Below are 15,315 nucleotides of genomic sequence, written 5' to 3'. Positions count from 1 at the left end.
ACTACAACCGCGTTGTGTATCATGACTAACTGAAAGATACACGTTATATTCTCCGCCCAGTGTACGGTAATATTACCGCCTTCAGGAACGAACTGTGCTCCGCAGTAGTCCTCGGTAGTTGATAGCGGTTGTCTGACGGACTGATGCGCTTAATTCCCACGGGCAGCAATGGGAAAGAAGCTATGCTTGACAAACCGGCTACCGTTTTATTGGGTGTCCCAGAACTGTCGGAGGGTGGTCGCGCGGCATTATTTCTTGCAAAGTTTTGACGCAAATTATCCTTAATAAAATATTTCTCGAATTGGAAGCTGAAAACTATAGTCAGATATGAATTAAGCTCTGTCTTTGCAAAAAAATATTATGTCACTGTCTTAAATTGAATTTTCTTTTAAATAAATTCTAATTTGATGTCTGAAATACGAATTAATGAAATTTAGAAAGTTGAGAGAAACGATAGCTTGTATTATTTTTTTCTCTGTGTAACTAGTTATAAGTTGTGCGACCAGAAAAGTTAGAATTATATTAATTAGAAAGAGGACTCGAAATTTTCATTTATTTTGAACTTTTGTTATAGATTTTTCAAAAATAAAAAAATGGAAACTGATCCCAAATACGCAGATAATTTTTTTTTAAGATTTTTCTATCATGATTTAGCCAGACGTTTATTTACACAACTTGTATATTATTAAGCGCTTTAAATCCTATTATTTTTGTTGAGTCTACCTTTCACTCGATGACGACTTTGTATATTCAAGGAAATATTCTATTGACTCACTTATCATCTTCTGTCTTAACAGCTATTAGTAGGATGACTTGTGCTATTGGTCCCGTTAGTCAATTTTATATAATTATTTTAACTGCGGTCAAATATCCAATTTGATTTACGCAAGTGTAATTTCGTCATTTTTAGAATGAGAAAATTGAAATTGGTAATTTGAAATTCTTTGAACAGTTAGGCTTTGATGATAAAATTAATAAATATTACGATAAATATTTGAAAAATACAATTTCTGTTTTATATTTTTATATTAAATGCTAAATTAATTTTTATCTTTTTTTAAATAATTCAAAAGATAGCTGTATGTCTTCATACTAATTGTATATTAAAAAAAAGATGAGATATGCATAAATATTATTAGCTTATTCAGATTATATCATTCCTTTGTAATTACAATATTTCTAATGGCGTAATGAAAATCTAACTGCACCTTTCTGTATACAAGATTTTTTTATGCGATCAGTCTAAATAAAATTAATAATAGTACAACCTGGAATACAATTTTAAAAATAAATAAATTTTTATTCAATATTATTTAAGATATTTATTTATTCAAAATATTTAAAATCAAAATTTACTATTAATATTACGATTAACATCAAAATAATTTTTTAATTAATATTACTTAATTTTTTATATTTTTGTGTATTTTTTATATTGTGTGCAGTGCTTATTTATATAATATATATGATGATAAAATTTTTCTTTAGTTAAAGTACATATTTATCCGAAAATACTTAGAATTTTCAAGGAATTTCTTCTATATCCTTAAAAATCAAGAATTTTCGATATTTCTTGAAATTTTAGACCTTTTTCTATTTTAGAAAAAATAATATTTTCTTTTTAAAATTTTTTTTAAGTATATAAATGTAAATAAGATTATCGTTTTATATCTTTCATTTGTGACTGCATTCTTTTATACCATTATTGTATTATTTTATAAAATAACATATACGTTATTCTAAATGAATAATATAATTTACGTCTTTGTAAAAGATACAAAAAATGTTGTCGCATTTATGTAAGTAATATCATGATATCAAGCTCGTTGTGACGCCGTTAATTTGAAATCATAAATTCATTTATCGTCTTTTGAACAAGCAATATAATTCGCATCTCCAGTCATTGATTGCGACAGAAAATGTATTGTCAAATCATATCTTCATTTGTGCAAATCATATCTTCATATCGAGTTCTTTCACCGATAAAACTAATCTAAAATCGTTTATCTCTGGAAATCAACATGTTTTGACGTATTCTCGTTCTTTTATGTTGCAGGTCAGTATGCTCTGATGCCGGAAAGAATCGTCCATGAAATGGGTAAATAATATATTTAAACGAATTATCGCTTGAACGATCTTTATACAAAAGAAGGCAAATATTAGTTTTAATTTGCTTTTAAGTTGAAGATACTTTAGAAATATTTTTAAATATATAATGTAGGAGTGTGTTAATCATTTTTTAGAATACTATTTATTGAATTATATTAGATATTTTATAGTTGAGAAGATTCGATTACGCGAGCGTGACGCAAAAACTTCATCCGCGCATTTTACAACGTGCAATGAAGCGTCTTACATCACATTAACGGCAATCCCTTAACATTTTACGGTTGGTCACATCGCGGTTTTCTATTCGGCAATGCGCGGCAGTGATTAGTTTCCGATGGCGATTGTCAGGCAAGCGAATGGAATGAAGGGTCTAGTGCACATAAAAACAATAAGTCCACCTAAGAAAACGTGTTACAAGAGATAATAGATGTATAAAATAGAGTATTAAACTACAATAGCGCGAGTAACTTTGCTTCACATCGAATGATAAGAACAAAAAGCAGCAGTTTAATATAGTGCCATTTGCGCGAAAGTTGCATTTTCCTCCTTTTGAGGAACAAAAGATTTCGCGAAAGTACATAATGTGAAGTCCGGGGACCGCATTGTAATACTTCTTTACGGTGCTGAAAAGAAAGGAAAAAGAAGAAAAAGACATAACAAAAAGGTATAACAGAAAAAGAAACAACACAGAAGTTGTTCTAATTTATATTAACAATTTATTTAATATGTAAGGAATTATTTGGTAGCTGCTTTTCTTTGGAATTCACGAAATTATGTTTGATTATTTTCCCAATGCTAAATAATTTAGGAAGCTTTCTTCGCTGTAGCGCGGCACGTTATCACTTTCGTTGTTTAGCTTTATTTTCTTTTCTCTAAATGTATAAATTATCCATTTTAATTCAGTTTCATATATTCTATTTCGCGTATATTTTTCTCTATAAATAAATGGACCACGAGAAATTTGTCTTCGAACCATTTTGAGCTTTCCGCTATTGCATACATCAGAGCCTGTAATTCACTCTAAGAACACGATCGAGCAAAGCCAAGGTGATAGTCACGTCCGGTTAAATTATGTAAACTTGCATAATCTTTCGACTGCACGCCTGGTCGTGTCCTCCCAACGATATTTGGTTAACCCTTTCGCTGCAATATTAACCCTATAAAGTTCAAGCATAACATAAAAGCATCGTTTTTATTTCTAGTGATTTTAATATGTACATATTAATTTTTATGCATATTTATTAATGGAAAATTTTTACATTTGAACAAATATAATAATGGTAGGCACAAAATATATCCAAACAGCAAAAAAGAATTGAATATCATGAACGTTATTTAGGTATAATATATGAAAACGATTGCGAATATATTTCCTATTAAAAATTTATGTATTATTAGTATTATTGTGTTGCTTTATTTTCTGTTGGAGATATCTAGAAATTTAAAAGAAGTAAACCCGATAAGATCGTACTCCGATTATGACATATTGCGACTGATTGCTCGCTTTTGTTACGCTCTCTTGAGTTCAAACTCCAAAAAAAAAAACGTTTCGTCTCTTGACATTTTTTTCTGATAATTTACCCGAAACTATTAATTTCGATTCTACTTTGTATTTGTACTTTTCATGGTTCGCGTTCACTGCAATTAGAGAACGGTACTTTTGAGCGGGTCAATGCATCCGTTCGAGATCGTCGAGCGTGCTCAGAAACAAAGGAGTCAGGTTTCACGCTTTTGCGCCAATGTTTCCGGAATAACGTTTTCGCAGCGCATGCATTAACTTTTTACTTCCCTTGACAGGCAGGGTGTTCCACTACTCTACTTGATCCTTTTTACGCAAAAGAATTTTCCTTAGAGGGAATGGAATTTTCTTAAAACGGTGGTAAAAGTTGTCTCATCCATAACAGAATTAGGAAATATATAGAAAGATTTCGAATTGAGATAAATAAAAGTAGGATTTTTATCATTTATTTGATTTTTAGTTGAACTTTTAATTTGACGTTTGCTTAGAAAGATATTCAATGTTGGAGAATTTAACGAGATAGGTTAATCAAATATTTATTAAAGAAAGATGAGCAGGAAATAGGTCAAAAAATGACCGCAGTCCGGGGGTATGAATGTCTGGATGACGTTGTAAATTGAAACGTAAGATTCTTTTTTCAATCCTCAGGAGCTATCTTCTCTTTAACAAAGAAACTGTTACGTTCTAAACTATTATAATCAACAGAAATATTTTTTAACAATTTTCAAAAAATCGACACATTGATAATTTAATTGTTATTAAAGCAGTCAACTCTTTTTATGGAGCTTATCATTAGAATCTAGTAAACTGCTTAAATTTTTGTAGAACTAGAACTTGAGAAGGAGAAAGAGAAAGAGAGAAAGAGAGAGAGAGAGAGACACCGAGACATTCATTAAGCTGCGGTTTAAATTTAACTAACTGGTGAAACTGGGTTTAATAGTCTAACGGTCATCGTTAGAAGTATTTTGCTTAATTATTTCAACCCGCTATTACGGTTAGACCGCTATTATGACTGGTCGCTGTGAAATCACGAGATAAACATCAAGCAGTGTGTAAGCAAATTTATGCCTATGCAAATCATCGAGTCTAATTCGAGTAAATCATAAATATCGAATCGAACGCAGTTTAACTATCATAACTAGAATACGTTGGCATTATCGACGTCCCCGCGGTACCGAATGGCTCTCTTTGTGAGAGCTTCGTGATCAAACAAAGGTTTTACAATCAAAGGATTTGCGTATCCAGACTTGAATGCGGCTTATTTAAACAGATTAACCAGATTAATATTGCTTGTATCACAACTCGCGTGATGGTGGACATTATTGAATGCGGTTGCTGTGCACGTTATCAGACGGGACCTGCATTAAGACCGGATAACGTATGCTGGATAAAGAATAGTGCGGTCGCGACCCCACCCACGAGATTCCCGTTAAAGAAGCATTAAGCAATTCCCACCGGGTCGCACATCGGAAGCGATCTCTCGCAATCATGCTTGATTCCATTATCAATCCGTTATTTTGTTGCGTTAGAAATATTCCAAGTATACTTACAATTAGTCTAATATTTATCTTCAGACTCTCCTTATGGGATTATAATGAATTTCCAAAAATACTCCCACAAGAATTTCTAGATAATTTCTAAATAAAAAGAAAAATGTCTGGTTGGATTAATTAAAATTCTAGTTCTAGAAAATGGACGAATTCGAATTTTCCAGTTAAATCTGCTGGAATTCTGGATTTCACGGAAAGAATAATTTTGCTGAAGTGTTTAAAAAATTTAGCCAGATATTCAGATCGTTGAGATAATTATGTAGGACGCACAGAGTCGCGATTGCAAGTATTTAAGCTGCAATTGCGTTCAGGGTATTGATATCCGTGTCTTCGATAAATCCGATAGCATGGAAAGCACACCGGTCATTCGGAACAGGAATATCCTAGTCAGTAACTTGTGCGCGGCCGCGTGGCAGTGCACGTGAATGTGGGTTAGAATGCAGCAGGGTAACCAAGCCACGACGAGCGCAAGCAAGCAGGCAAGCAGCTGACGCGGTAGAATCAATATTCTCACGTGTACGCGTCTACATATAGTACACGCACGAGCCAAACCCGCGTTCGCAAACGACGTATACATGATGACCCGAGAAAGGTGGCGATCATTAGCAGCAACGACGATCAAAGTAATTTCGAGTTTCAGAGTGCGATGTAACCGATATTGGTTACATCCTCCTTCCTCAACGATCACATTACGGATATCAAATACGTAGTAATTACTCTTAAGTAATAATTATGACCGATTTCGTAACAAATATTACAGTTACGTAACAAATATTTCGTAACAAATGTTAGAGTTAGTTTATATCACCGTGTTACGTAATCATCTTTATTGATCTTTGCCTTTTGACAAATTTCGGATTTACTTTTTTTTTTTTTGAAAGAGATATTTAATTTAGAGATCCTTTTTTCTGATCAATTCTTTGAATATTCTTTTACTTATTTGAATGATTTAAAAAAAAATGTTGGGCTAGATTATCATTGTAATTTTCTGTTTACAATCATATTTTTACTCCTTCCGTTTATTTCAAATTTTTTTTTATTATTTTAGGCTGTCAAAAAAATGTGAAAAAAAATTTTAAAGTTATACTTTTTAACATCTCTATTACAGTACCAAATAGTTTTTACATTAAGTTCTCCTCTTTATTTCGAAAAAATTTAAAATTTCGCTTCTATTAAAAAAGATTCAAATTGTAGACGGGGAATTAAATTGGTGATAAAAATAAATACATGTCTATTATATCTTGTCAACTTTAATATTTCTGGGAACATATTATCAATTCGGAGTACATGATTATCGACATTTATACAAAAAGAAATCGATGTGCTACTGCTACGTTATTTTGAACATATGTTGAAATGAATTAATTTCGTTCGGCTTTACGCGAATCATTTTTATCTATCGGAAGTCATTGGAATTTGCTTTACGATAAAAGATTTATCAATTTTTTTTACCGGGAAACGCGTTCATCGAAATACGCCGCGTTCGATGTATCACTAGCCACATGGTCATCGAGATAAGAAATCGCAATCTTTTCTCACCCTGCTTGAGCAAGTAAATAAAAAATATCATATCCTTCGCGATAATCGCTATCGTTCTCTTGCAATTAAGTTGACTGCCACAATTAGATAACTTTGTCTCCGACGCTTTTTTTTATATCAATATATTCTTGTAATATATTATTTATAATATGTTTATTCTCCATTAAAACTTAATAAAATTTTTCTCTTTCTAAAAAAATCGAGTCGACGAAAAGCTGGATCTTTTTATAGATCGTTACATCGAAGGAACGGTTTTACTAAAGTACTTAAAAATTTAGCTATAAATACAGATCTGAAAATAATTTCATTAGATCATCAAAATAATTATGTAGAATGTTCAAGCTGTTAAAATATGGAAACATTTACAGTATTGCTCATTGTACTTGAGCGTCCTACGCAATCATTTTGATAGTTCAACAAAATTGTTTTCAGATCCGTATCTATTTTTAAATATTTCAGCAAAATTATTCATGCAATTACGAATTAACTCCTATTCAGCGGTCAACGAGTTAAAGTTCGTCCAATGTATTTTGTGAATATTATGAAACGCAACATAGTACAATTATTCTTACAGCTGGTGTCGCAGAAAGCGAATTTTTAAACACAATACAATTATCGAAAAATCAAGTGATTCCTCAGGTATATATTTTCCTTTTTAGAAACGTGCGACGTCAATCCATCATAATGCAATATAATTTTTCAATTAATACTCGTTTCTACAGCATGAAACACGTTTGCCTATCTAATTTGTCCGCATTTATCTATCGCGGCTCGGATAATTGCCTTTCATTGGAGATGACTGATCGATGAAATTCTCTCGGCACACCCGCTCGTCATCGGAGTCGCTAATTTTTAGAAAGCGCGACCGAAGCGGGCCCTTCACGTTTGACCTCTTTCGCGACTCGGCGCGTTCGGCGCGTTCGGCGCGTTCGGCTCCCCGCGATAAATCACGCCTCGACCGCCGCGCCGACCGTGTGTACCGGATCCGCGACGTTTACTTTCAAATCTCGCGGCCAGCCTAGGAGGAAAGAGGGAGAGACGGAGAAACGAAAGAGGACGGACAAAGGGGGAACTCGTCTTGACGGAAGAAAGTCCCCGAGTGGTTTGGCTCGACGGCGAACGCCTAGATGCATTTATCGGACCTCGCGCCATCGCGCGCGCAATATAGGTGTCCGCTCGTCCGCGCGCCACCATTGGACCATGACCAGTGACAGTGGGGAACGAAAACGCGGAGCGATTGGTAGCCGCGCGTCGGCGCCGACGGAAGCGGCCGCGAGAGGGTCGCTCGCGAGAGACCAGGTTCCGCATCGGCGCTCAGATGGTCGAGAACCGTGCACCCTGTCGCGTCATCGCCTCGCGAGTAAGCTTTCGTTTACCGCGATCCGAAACTGTTCCTCGTTCCTTTTGATCAGCGTGAAAAGAAACTGGATCCTAAGTACTCGTAGACACATTGGAGTTGTACGAAGGTGGCATTGAATTTGTGACACGTGACTGTGCGCGGAAGCTTCTAGAGAACGTGACCTATTCATTGAAAGAGAGGGAAGGAGAGGTGAAAGAGAGGAAGATCAGACGCAGATCAGGTGACAGGAGTCCATCGTGCTTTCGGGCCTCTTCGTCATCCCTCGGGGACGAATCTCCCTCTTTTCTCTACGCCCTGTGCCAAAGAAGAAATCGGAGTAGTCGCCGCTTGGCACTTGCGCGGTCCGTTTCGGTACGTTCTCGGTCCTCTCGCTTTCTACGCTATAGGATTCTTTCTCTCTCTCTCTCTCTCTCTCTCTCTCTCTCTCTCTCTCTTGTCATTCGGTAAGATTTACGAGAGATGAGGTGACTTTCGGTATCGAACGGAAAGAACACTGTGTGTGTGTGTGTGTGGTGCGCGCGCGCGTGTTTTGAGAGAGGAAGAAGGAGAAAGAAAAACATCTCCGGAGCGCGTGCATCTTTGAGAGTAGCTCGGGTATAGTTCGACGTGTGCATCGCGAAAGTTATTTCGACACGAGTGCGCCGTCTGACACTGACTGCACCGCGGGAAGCGCTAAAATTGGATATCTCTGCCGCGCCGAGCTCGCACAGCTGACCGCGCGGTCGAACCGGACGATGCGCCTCGTCGTGAGATCATCCCGCAAACGATAACGACGAAGGTAAGATGAGTCTCTGTCTCTCTCTCTCTCTCTCTCTCTCTCTCTCTCTCTCTCTCTTTCTCCCTCCGTCGCGTTTCTCTCGTGCCAGGTAAATACCGCATGTTTTGACGACGTTAATTAGAGGCGACCACCGAAATGTCGAGCGCTCTGCTTGCGCAAAGTGAAACGCGTTTGGCATGGATATTTACACCTGATGGACTCTATTTTGGTTCGCTGAATATCGATCTTTGTATACTCTGGCATCGACGCTTTATTACACTTGACACACTCGTTTATGTAAATATTTTATCTGTGCGGAAGACATTCCGACATTGAAATATTGTCTCTTGAAAGGAGTCGTATAAGTTCTCTTCAATTAATTTATGATTACTTTTACTTTCAATAAATTATATACTTTGCTGAACTGAATTATATACTTTCCCTGAATAATTTGATAATTATTTAGTATTGATAATACTTTTTGAGGCTTTATCTTGGGATTCTTACACTACATTGTGAAATAATTTTACTTTGGAATTCTTACATATTCTCAATTAATTTTCATGACTAATAACGTTTCGTTGTGATACTCATAATATTTAGATGAATAATATTAATACTGTTTTTAAATAACATTTCTAATTCGAATTTTTTAAGTTCTTCATTTAAAGATAGATTTGTTATTTAAAGGTACTTAATCACATTATTTATCAAGTCGTTCACATAATTTACTATTTAAGTTGTTCATTCGCATCAATAACTTGTTATTATTGTAGAAAATAATTGTCATTAATAATATAGATCATTATCTTCAAATTTTTATCAGAGCTCTTAATAATTTCGTCCCCCTCGTTAGAATTCTTAGTTTAGTTGTTCAGTTAACGCGGATGCGATAATCATATCGACATTATCGCACTTATTCTCACGTCCATTATAGAAAAAAATGTGGCACATTTCACGAAGTCAATTTCCATCGCGCGTGCACGTGAAAAAGCTAATGCACCTGGTATGTATTATGCGTCTCGGTTCTGCATAACGACGCAACGGCTTAGTTCCGAGTGACGTAAGATATTTCTGCTTATGGTAAGACAGAAAAGAAATACCTGACGGCACTAATATTATTCGTTAAAGTTTCTAATGAGTATGAGAGAAGTGTGTACTCCTTCCTAGCTATTATGTAAACATTCAAAGACGAACACGCATGTTGTTCGTAGATCCTTGAAGGTAGATCAAATCCATAGATACCGCGATTATGTATGTTACTCCGTTATGCGAACTACATTCCAATGAACGAAGTATGACGATAAATCTTGTAAAGTGCACAGGTGCCTTCTTCGGGAAATACAATTAGCGATAACTTATTATTGCTAATAAAAATGATAATTTTTTAAGATAAAATTATCAGGTGAGCGAACACGGAAATTATTCTAAATAGGCAAGAAGCTTACGTTATATTTTATTATTATTCTATCTGTTAGGAATATCTGAAATTGATTGATCAAAAATCTTACGATAAAAAAACTGCTTGTGCAATGTAATTCAATGCTGTATGATATCGAATTGATTTCTCACTTTTTGTTATAGAAAAAAATATAATATAGACCTGAATAATGTCGATTTCTGTTGTAAAGAAAACGTACATTCTAATTCGGTCACGAAATATGAATTTTCACGATTCAATCGTCAGTCTGTTTATCTCGGCTTCGCGCCAAGATCTCGTACGCTTTCGATTTACAAAATATGTATGACTTGTGATCATCGTGTGTTCTGATTTCTCTCTCGGACATTGGTTTCACTCCCTCGCGATATGCGCTTTCCCAACAGAACGATTATCGAACGAACGTCGCGCATTCTTTGCAATTCTTATCATCGCGAGGAAAAACGTGATACGAACCGCACTGGATTTTTCCGAACTTTAAAATATTTCCTTGTGAATCCATCATCAAAAAAAAAAATATTAACTTTGTTTAGTCGAATTTTTAATTCTTTACTGAAAGATATACCTACTAAATTTTAATAAATCATTTGAATAGTGCCAACTAAATATTTATTAAATATAACGATATATTTATTTGACTTGTCTATTTACAAGACTCGTCAATTTGATTTAATTATCATTTCATTTTATTGATTTAGTAAATATTTATTTACTGTAAGTAAATGTTTAATTGGCATTATTCAATGAAATATTTATTAAAATTAGGAATATTTTTTTCTTAATATGGCAATTTTTATTTGTAAAAGGTTATTAGAAATATTATCACAACACGGATATGCATAATGCAGAACACAATTTGTTATGGTTAAACTTGAAGGAATTCAAGAGGCATCAATTCAAGAGAATGTGCTTCTTCCTATTGTACGCAACAAATAAATGAATATTTCTGGAAATTTTGCGAATTTCATTGAAATTTGACTCTAAGTTTTATTAGTTCCTGATGAATCGCGTCGTCAACCGTTGCAAAACGCAGGTCACGCACTCGATGATTACGAAGCGGGCATTATCCTCGATCGGGATCGGCGTACGTTCCCTTCTGCTATGCCTTTCTTCGGTGGGAATTGCTGCTTCGAGATTTTAAAGCCGTTGCTACAGAGGTTCCCAAATTGTTCCGACTTCAAGTTTTTTTATGTTGCTGCCAAAAATTTAAAAATTAAATTTTGTTACAAACACATTTACAATTATTCCAATCAAGAAAAGATCTTATTTATTACAATCGAATTTTTTCAGAAAGTAAATTAATTTGAATTATGATTTTTTTTGTACAAGACATAAACAATACATTTATATTATATATATTTTATATAAATATGTACATTGAATTTTTTTCTGATTTTTAATTTGAGAAATGTATATTAAAATTTTCCATTTTTCTTTTGACATTTTTTGTGGCGTTTAGTTTGAGAACCAATGCGTTGCTAGGTGAAAGATCACAATACGAGCGGTCGAGCCAGCGAGCGAGCGAGTAGTCGAGTGACTCAGAGTCCGAGTATCCGTGGCACAGAAACTCGTGACGGCCATTGTGATCACCTTTCTTTCATCGAGTTTCACAATCTACTCATGGAATTCGTAATATCGACCGTGACGTATGAGAGTTTGGCGTTACATTGTTAAAAACGAGACAGTCTCGTCATTAATATAACTTGGAGATCGTTCATGCTCAATGTTGCTACCGATTCAAGGTATTGATAGCATGAGTAGCCTCCCGCAGGGATGACTGATTCGCGTGATCATTTAGACTTAGCGAACCTATAGATATAAGCTCAATATACTTCACATACATTCATTCACTCCATACACTTGTACTTGTACTCTTGTGGATGATAACGCAATAAACATTAGAGGAAAATTCGTAGATATACAGTTGAAAAATTTGTGTTAAATTTAACACAAGAATATGTTAGGAAGCAATACAAATATTATGTAAAAAATTAACATAAAAAAAACGTAATACTGACAAAATTTTTAAGCAATTTTATTTTTTTCATAAAAAATAATATTTAAGTATCTAGATAGAATATAATATTTATATATGTAATTATTATTTGAACCACTTAATTTTTTCTTTGAGCTATATTTCTTATTTTATATTGTGAAAAATTAGTGAAAAATTTAGACTTTTTATTTTAAATATAAAAGTTGAGTATTGATTTTCTGTGAAAAATGAATAAACTACGAAAATCTCTATAAAAACTCAAAGTAAGATTTACTCCAATTTTTTTAATCTTTCTTCTAATAACATATCATCTCGAATGTTGACGTGCATTTTTGTTTTAGACATTTGATTCTCCTTTCGCGTTCTTTGTTACACAGCATCTCTCAAAGTATCTCGACCTAAATAACAGACTGATCCGAAAAAGGGAGAACGATAAGAATGACGGCACAAGATCTGCTTGGATCCCATCCCTCGTACAAACTCTGATGTTTTTTCCATGCACGCAGGTTACGTTTGACCCAAATACGGAATTGTGCCTGTCTTGCTGCCGGAAGTTACCGTACAGCGATATCGTTATCGGGGAGATGTCGTCGTGACGGTATAAAAGACAGGGATATCGATAACGCTGCTGTCAAGCTACTGCAAGTAACGTGGCGTGAGTGCCACTTCCATTTTCGCTGGGAGTAAGTTGGCTTTTTCGGTGTGCGTGCGTAATGAACTTCTGGAACAACGATTCCTTGACAGCACAGGCTTGATTCCTAGATACTATCACTGTGTGCAAGGGACATGACGAATGTAAATGTGTGACAGGGATGATAGGGTACAGCGCTATAGGGAATCAGTTTGCTCAGCATGTATGAAATTATAAGATGTATTTATCGGGAAATTGATGACTGGACGTAGCAGTTATTGTTTGTGTAAAAAAAATAAAAACAGAATATTGTCAAAAAAATAATTTTATTAATTTCTCTGTTAAATATATTAAACGAAGAAAAGACATTCTTTATTTTATTTGCTTTACTCTTTAATGATTTTATAAATGGCAGTTTATTGATTTTTTATAGAGCTTTATTTACTCTTTCTATAAAATATAGAGTTTTGCTTAACGAGAAATTATTTCGATAAAGTATTCATAATCTTTTTTGTGCCTCCAATTTCGAGTCTGAGACAGGTTGAATATAAAGAATTCTGAATTAAAGCGAACCAAGCCTATAATTTCAAGATTTACTTTGGATGAGGTTTTGCATACTTAAAATGGATCGTACACACAAATTATGGACTTAATCTCCGATCAGAGTATGAATGCCTCATACATAAAGTATCGCGTGAAAATGATGAACCAATAAATCAAGTAAATATTTTGCAAAATATTTACTTATATCCGAAATATATAGACTGTAAAAGCTGTCAGCGATTATTTTTGAATAGAGAGCCAGTTTACGTATTTTCAAATATTAAAAAAAAATTTTTTACGTGAAGAAGATTGGAAATCATTAGACTATTTTTATCGCAAAATACTACTGCATGATGATTTCCGTGAAAATTTTCTAAGACGATCGATATGAAATCCGTAAATCAACAGCGCATGCAATTTTATAGGAATAACTTCAGTTAATGGAATACCGATTTTAAGACGAATGGCTCAAAAGTAACACACAAAAGCTACAAATTGATCAGCGTGTTCATCGCAGGTAGAGATGATGAAACACTTCTTGAACGAAACACAATAAGTATTTACATTAAAATTATCCGAGGAATTTTTTATCCGAGGTTATTGTAGAAAATACAGAAAAAATAATTAAGAATAATATTCTTTTAATTAATTTTTTACATACACAGAATGCTTTTTTTATTTGACAAAAAGATGATAATAGAATTAAAAATGAGACAGATATTAAATCAACAATAATATATCTATACAGTAGAAAAGAAACAAACTAATTTTCGTTTATGTCCTACATATTATCGAATTTTTTACATTAAATAAAATTAAGTTAGATTTCCAGCTTTATAATTTTAAAACACTTATATTAGGCCATCTTCAGTATATAAATGGCCTAATATAAGGCCGAAATGTCTATTTAACATTTAAAATTTGTGTAATTCGATTATAATTTTTGTAATCAACTATAACTCGCTTAAATACTACTCGCTAAGGATATCTTGCGTTCGTGGTGTATGCTCTTTATTTTTTCGTTTTTAAATTTCGATCACGTATTGACATTTATTGTTTATAATTTTTACTTCTGTAATGTTTCATTGATTTTCTTTCATTGAACTTTATTTGTCGAGAGGAGAATAGCGGATTGTAACTGCTTCAACACCGCAAACTGGTGCCTCAGAAACAGGTAAAAGCATGTAAACAGGTTCTTTGTTGATTTACGCGCAATGAAATACACAGCGTGAAAGCACAAGCGACTGATCGTTAGTCGGACATCTCAGAGTTCGATACGACTGTTCCCCGAAACGATTTTGTCTAAAAATACACTGACCTCACGTACAAATTGATTTTATGTATGAATCACAAGTAGAAAAGTTTCTGAATAGATAATGCTCAATTTGATCCATTTGCTAATAGCTTCTACTCGCTGTCCATTAATCTTTAAGTAGATTATATATTTTTATCATTTTATTATATCATACCTCACTTATCATCCTATCATATTTACGGTATTAAAATAAAATGACATTCTTTACTGTATATATTATTAATTTGCTGCTACAAATAACTTCCTCTTTTACTTCTTCAGACTTTTTATTTTTGTAATATACGTATAGAAACTTAAAAATATCAAGTGTTTTATATATATATTAGGTGTTGGAATTAATTCGTAGCGTTTTACAAGTGATGGGAAGTACTTTCATTAATGTATTTTTTAATGCTCATGTGAAATAAATAACATTCTTTCATTAAAAACGCTACGAATTAATTCCAACACCTAATATATATATATATATATATATATATATATATATATATACACACACACTCAGTGTATAACTGTTTTAATTAAACACTGGTGAAATTTCATTTATTCTGTCATGTA

The 15,315-nt window shown here is 33.7% G+C and overlaps 1 protein-coding gene across 6 annotated transcripts in view; it reads left to right on the top strand.

Moving 5' to 3' along the window:
- The window catches only part of trc (Serine/threonine-protein kinase tricornered), a 145,074-nt gene that overhangs the window by 91,246 nt on the left and 38,513 nt on the right, over positions 1-15,315 (top strand). For 2 of the 6 annotated variants that reach the window (XM_087411469.1, XM_011062209.2), the window contains one exon: positions 2,057-2,098. The exons of 3 other annotated variants lie outside the window; for them this stretch is intronic. In XM_087411469.1, coding sequence (XP_087267595.1) covers positions 2,057-2,098 — 42 coding nt within the window. Of the gene's footprint in view, positions 1-2,056; positions 2,099-7,096; positions 8,856-15,315 lie in introns of those variants that run through there. One more of the 6 variants, XM_011062214.2, reaches the window with a different exon arrangement.

The sequence above is a fragment of the Acromyrmex echinatior genome, chromosome 11 (assembly GCF_024713525.1).
Source record: "Acromyrmex echinatior isolate Ae372 chromosome 11, ASM2471352v2, whole genome shotgun sequence".
NCBI classification, from domain to species: Eukaryota; Metazoa; Arthropoda; class Insecta; order Hymenoptera; family Formicidae; genus Acromyrmex; species Acromyrmex echinatior.
The sequence above is the reverse complement of the archived record's forward strand: the minus strand, read 5'-3'. Positions and strand labels throughout refer to the sequence as shown.